General features: G+C 33.0%; 1 protein-coding gene across 1 annotated transcript; it reads right to left on the reverse strand.

Annotated features, from left to right (window-relative positions):
- Positions 1 to 2,337: 2,337 nt before the first annotated feature.
- Positions 2,338 to 3,399, reverse strand: LOC130625317 (uncharacterized). The gene is made up of 2 exons (XM_057440376.1): positions 3,029 to 3,399; positions 2,338 to 2,902 (listed from the first exon to the last, which is right to left on the reverse strand). The coding sequence occupies exons 1-2, from the start codon at positions 3,365 to 3,367 to the stop codon at positions 2,693 to 2,695; spliced, it is 549 nt and encodes a 182-aa protein (XP_057296359.1). The 5' UTR covers positions 3,368 to 3,399; the 3' UTR covers positions 2,338 to 2,692.
- Between the last annotated feature and the right edge of the window lie 3,040 nt (positions 3,400 to 6,439).

Raw genomic sequence — 6,439 nt, forward strand, 5'->3', positions numbered from 1 at the left:
AACCTGATACCTTTGCCAAAAGATGTGATCTGGGGACAGTGGCATGTCAAAAACCTGTTCAAACAACACCTGCACAAACGAAGTTAAAGGCATGTGAAGCTGGAGAAATCAACTGTGGGAAAGTAAATCTAACTTTGATAGGTACACAAAAAACGCATGGTGAGAAAAAAAGACAAAGACGTTCAATTGACGAATGGCATGTTGTGAAAGTTATTAAATTTTTTGTACATGCTTTTACGGCAATAAACTGATATATTATTGCCTCAAAATTTGATGTTGCTTGGCAACTCAATTTACAGTTTTTGAACATAACATGTGTATAATAGTAGTTATTAAATGTTGATACGTGGATGTTTTTTATGACATATTTTCTTTTTTACTTCTAACTGTCCACGCCTCTATTCCTTCACAATGGTGGTTTTTCATTGCATATATTTCTCTTATTACCTGACTAACCTTTTGGCCTGTTTTATAGATTCTTTCCTTGGTGTTTGCATTGCAAATCGCACCGTGGGTGAGGGTGCCAATTAAGGCAGTGTGCTATACATAAAATATTGTAAATGTTACATTATTCTGGATTATTTTTAGCAGGTAAAATGTTTTTTAAAACTTTTTGTTAGAGAGATAAATAAAAATTTGTATTTAATTCCCTATCCGCTAATTAGAGAGTACTCCAAGGAGAGAAGTTTATTATATGAAATAAGAAGCCATTCGCTGATAGGAGTGTATTCTGCTTAACTAAATTCTTTTATATTTGGTGGTGCGTTAACTTTTCCGTTAACTAGAGGTGTGCCGTTTTAGAGTGCCCGTTAACTAAAGCGTTGACTGTATAAATACACGCCGAAATGTGATATACAATCGAAGTAAAAATTAGCACAGTGCATACTTCATGTTTGTTTCATTTTTTTAAAAGTAGATTAACTTTTCACCTAGCACTTCAAATGCTAAAAAAAGCTTGGTAGAAAAGTTTGTCAAAGGTTTATTAAGAGAAAGTAGAAAACCTTTCCAAAATTAATAAAGATGAAGATCCAACAACCGTGTGCGTAGACGGAATTGTTAGATCTAATGTCAAACTTGTACCTAACTATGCAGACTAAATATATATTTGGGTCAGTCAAGTAGAGGGATAGCTCCAAACAGTGTGACAGTGTGAATGCCTATCTTGGAGAACACAAAGAAGATACATAATGTTAAAATCAATGTATGCGTAATAATGCCTTTTTTAAAACGGATTTTCAAAATAAGTTTGCTACTTGTATCCAATTTTGTGTAAACGTCTTTATAATTTTTGCTAATTTTAGTAGAGTTCTTATAAAATACAAATAAGTGATTACAATTCACATTTCTCTGTGATGATTTTGATTGGTGTTATCATTCCTAATTAAATATATATGGATGAGTCATGATAACATTGATTTGTTTTCCATATCTGAAATAATTAATGTAAGAGATGTATGCATTTAGTGTTCTTATTTACTCCTTAAGAGCCATTTTCTGTAACAGTCAGGCACTCAGAGGAAGTAAGGTTTCCAAAATTACTAGATTTTTACTTATGTTAAAGTTACTATGGTTTTAGATATTTTTTGAAAATTTTGTTCGATTTCGGTTATCGGTTAAGATTTTATGGCCCATTAAATATTTGCTATTTTTGGGCCTTTTTGGGCCATTTTTAAGGAATTTCTGGGTTCTTTGTTTGAAATTATATAAATTATAAAATTAGTTAGCAGTCACTTTGATTTCATATGGATTCTGTTGTAGTCCATAAGTTCTATGGATCGTGTACCAGTTTTGCAGAATTTTTTTCACATTTAGCTAAAAATTATAGCTCAAAACCACCTCTCGGACCTTTTTTCCTAAAAATTGACCAATTTTCCCTGCTTTTGAGGCCCAAATTTGGTTACACCTTATACAGCAATGTGGGAATCTGAATGGCATTGGGTAAAGTGCTTACTTTTGTACAAAGAAAACATTAAACTAAGCATTGAAATCGTATGTGGTTTCCATCAATGACCTTCAAACTTTCGAAAAAACAGTTTAGGTAACTAGTTCCAGTCCTTTTTTCCAGAATGGGCAACATTTTCAAACTACACAATATTTGAAAATGTTTAATCCAAGGTGAGTACTTCACAAAAAAAGAAAAAAATCCATGTGATCTATAGTCATGCTAGCTAGATATTATTGCTCAAAACAACCTTAAAATTACAAAAAAATGTTACGAAAATGTCATAATTTTGGCATATAGAGCCTTACAAGAAATGCCATATCTTTATTTATAGTTGTTACTAGGAAATGTGTAGCCCCTCTTTTTTTGCAGAAAGAAAAAAACCATCGTATATAAAGGTGGGATAAAGACTATTGCTCAAAACTACCCTAAGTTTACAAAGGAATTGTTACAGACAAGCTCTAACTTTTCCTTCAAGAGCTTTAAAAGAAATCTCCATTCATAGCAAAAGTGTGTAACCTAAGATAAAGTAGAAATAACTTTTTGCATTCAATGATCTATACCTAGGCTATAAGCTATTTCTTTACACTCCTTAAAAACAGTTAGTAAGCTTCAGGTGTTATCACTGCAATAATAACCAAGTCAATACAATATAATTGTTTACTTACAAATTATATTATATTTTGTAAACCATCAAAAAACAACATAAATTTGAAACAACAAAAAAGTAATAAGATAGTGTAAGATAAACTAATTAATAAATCCTGTGCTAGCGTTTTTGAAATCTTCAGAGGTTAACCAAAAATATCTATTATTCTTTGGAGTTGGTGCTGAAATTTTGCAAATAATATCATCAAGATCGTAGAACCCTTGATCTTTTGGATTTGGAAAAATAAATGCATTGTTTCCATCGCCCATGGCATAATGCATACAACTTGCTACAATACCCTCATCATCTGCCTAAAATTAAATCAAAGGTACAATAGGAAAGGTAAAAAAGAAAAGGTAAAAAAAAATTAAAAAAATCATGGTGAATCATTGGATTTTAATCAATGGGCAATTAGCTTATCATCAAAACCACGGTACCTCTACAACTTGAGCCGGAAACCAAGTATTCCCAAAGCGCAAAGCTATCCATTCATCAACTTGATATGTATTTTCAAGTTTAAGAAGTACTTCTTTTGATGTTTGCTGGATGACCTGATTCTGAGCTGTAGCAAGCATTTCATCATCAAAGCCGTTGTCAGTACCTTCAGTCACTGAACTAACATATTCCAAACTTCCATCTCTATATTGCCTGGGCCACCTTGAAAATAACGACTTTACTTGTTGTGGTGTTACATATTCAGTAACAGACAACTTCTTTCTTACTTCTATGGCAGCATCTTCTGGACTGACCTTGTGTCCAGATTCTTCTCCAGCCATGAATAATTTCAAAAGAATATCCTTTTGAGAATCTGTAAATCGAGCAGCGAAATTAAGCTTTAACAGTTTCTTAGATCTTTTATATTTTTGTTTAATTTTTTTCTTGGTACTGGTAGTGAGAGTTGACACAAATTTTCTTTTTATTTGGAATTTTAATGGGCTGCCATGTAAGGCATCCATTGCCGTAACATACAAATTATCAATTGGGCAGGTTGACTCAGCCATAATCATCACATCTGGAGAATATTCTGGATCCTCTATTTCACTGATGTCGTAGTGATCTGTGTCCTCTCCAGAATTTTCTGTTTTGTTTGACGATGCTGTAAGTTAAGAGTTACACTGTAGTTATTGAAATATATATATTATAAATAACTAATCAAAACTAACTTTAATATACAAAGAAATGATAACATACATGTACAGTATTTGTAATGAGATTCACATAGTTTTGAGCCAATTGGTAAGTGAATGCCATCTTCCTCAAGTTTTGCAATCAAGTTTGCTGGTGCAGTCCTTGCAGCTCTAGGTCTTTTGTTACTGTGACCAGGATGTTGACAAACCAATGATGGTCTCCAATGAATACCATATGTTTCTCTATGTTTTTGACATATTTGATTGTCATCTGATAATTCTCTTTTAGATCTGTTTTCTATGAGATGTTTTTCCTTCCAATATTGCAGTTTAATGTTGTCCCAACTAATTTTTAACTTTTTAAAGTGTTGCTCTATATCACTGTCTAACTCTGAAACTTTAACCAATCCACTCTCACCATATCTCCCTTTTCCACAACTACTAATGTCACTAAATACACACTCTTTTTCCTTTCTAGATTCAGTTTCTGTACTCATAATTTGCTCTAATCTAGCTAAATAAAAATAATACTTCATCAGAAAATAACTTAGCCAGCAGCAAACTGAAACATGGGTTGATGCTATTAAACTTCTATATAATGTATCACAATTGCATAAAGCTTCTAATTATACATACATTCAATTATACTATCCATTAAAACACATGCACATCTTTTTTCTGTAAATTCTATTTGCATTCTATTAGACATTCTATTATTATTATCACCAATGCAATGATTTCACATTATCAACAATGCAATGGCTTCGCAGATACTTCAAAATACTTTTTTCTAAAATAGGTAATTTAATTGTTCTCCAAGCTTTATGATCTAAATCTTTTACTGCTAAATCCTTGTTATTAATTGTTTGATTTCGAAGCATCCTATATTTCCTCAGCAGAAGTTCTTTCAAGCAATAGCCTATAGCCTAGGTATAGATCATTAAATGCAAAAAGTTCTTTCTATTTAGGTTACACACTTCTTGTCAACATCTATGAATAAAAATACAACCTTTCTTTTGAAGCTCTAGAAGGAAAAATTAGAGTTTGTCTGTAACAATTCATTTGTAAACTTAGGGTAGTTTTGAGCAATAGCCTTTATCCTACCTTTATATACGATGGTTTTTTCTTTCTGCAAATCAATATAGAAAGAGTTGCGGAGAGGTTGCCAAGGCAAAGGCATTAAGCACGGCAAGGAAAGGGCAAAGGCAGGCAAGGAAACAGGTAGAGGAATCAGGAAGGCAGGGGTGGGTAAGGCATGGTAGGCACAGGCATGGGAGGCACAGGCAAGGACATAGTAGGCAGGCACCAGAAAAGGCATAGGAAGGGTAGGCAAAGAACGGCACGGTCAGTGCTGGCAAGGAAATGGAACGGCAAGGCAGGGGTGCATGACTTTAATAGAAAATATCCACCTTACAACTCAAAGATTGTGTATACTGAATATATCTAAGATAAGTATCATATTAGTCCAGGAGTATAGAAAGTATTGAGGTGCAAATATTTCAAATTCAATATCTCAAAAAAAGTCTCAAATTTATCTCAGGTCAATATACAGTGAATCATGTTAGCAGAATTATGTGCCATTACAAGTATTTAAACAATCGGTCATAACGCCATATGATTTTTTGATAAATCTGAGATTAACTTGATTCCAATGACAACAACATTAAAAAGTCAAGATATGGAAATAATCAGAGAAGTCCACGAGAAAGGCAAAAAAAATTTAAAAAACGCCTTTTTTAGTTTCTTGTGCCTACCAGGTATGTCAACACAAAACTTTTTACCATAAAGTGATAGATCTATTACAAAAAACAAAGCACTTTTGGGCTCTATAAATGAAAGTGATAAATGTATGCAACTCCCCCCCCTCTACAACTCAAAGATTACCTATTATATGAAAGCCTGGTTGTTGTAGGTGCAAGATAATTATGTTTTTCCTAGCCCTGTCCAGGATTCGAACCTGGATTTCTCATTTGCATGAGTGTCATAGCCATTAGACCAGCAGGGCATAAATATATATATATATATATATATATATATATATATATACAAAACTTTACAGGTGAACATTATATACACTTAGGAATTTACAGCACACAGCCTAGTTAATTAACCTTTTGAGAAATGCTGGTTAAGCCACAAGTAACTGTGTTACCTGGCGTGAAACGCTTGGTGGAACAGTTAATACAAATTGAAAACTGTACCACACATTCAGGTGGAGCGCCTTAGTACAGATGTGCAGTATATCGTAAATCGAGTGAAACACACAACATTTAAGGTGTTTCGGGTGTAATTATATTTATCCTTTAGCTTGAATAAAAACACAATTTACATATTGTGCCATGTCATAGCGAAAACAGTCAGCAAACCTTTTTTATTTTTCACAAAATGTTCCCAGTAAAACTTAAAATATATGTACTTTAATCTGTGGTGCGCCATTAGTATAGGTAAAAAAAACCCTTTCAAAAAAACTTTAGCACAACTTCTGTTAAATAGAAACACAGGTAATAGCTTGTCGTTAACACTAGGCTGAGTGATTAGTACAGATATACTGTGGCGCACATATACGTTTCGACATAATATCCCTTTCTGAAAAATATCCTAACTTTGGTTCAAATAAACAGACAGTAAACACCCTGTTGTTATCCTACACAGCTAAAACAGTCATTCAGCAATTTTATTTTGCAGAGAAGTTTTTGTAACATTTAAAAATAAAAACACAGT

Source organism: Hydractinia symbiolongicarpus, chromosome 14, assembly GCF_029227915.1.
Source record: "Hydractinia symbiolongicarpus strain clone_291-10 chromosome 14, HSymV2.1, whole genome shotgun sequence".
Classification (NCBI taxonomy): domain Eukaryota; kingdom Metazoa; phylum Cnidaria; class Hydrozoa; order Anthoathecata; family Hydractiniidae; genus Hydractinia; species Hydractinia symbiolongicarpus.

What these genes read in the sequence shown, in the direction of transcription:
- LOC130625317 (XM_057440376.1), bottom strand. Translation starts at nt 3,367, where the DNA reads ATGGCTGGAGAAGAATCTGGACACAAGGTCAGTCCAGAAGATGCTGCC. An exon ending in TTCCGGCTCAAGTTGTAGAG is followed by an intron (nt 2,903 to 3,028) that starts GTACCGTGGTTT and finishes ATTTAATTTTAG; the next exon opens with GCAGATGATGAGGGTATTGT.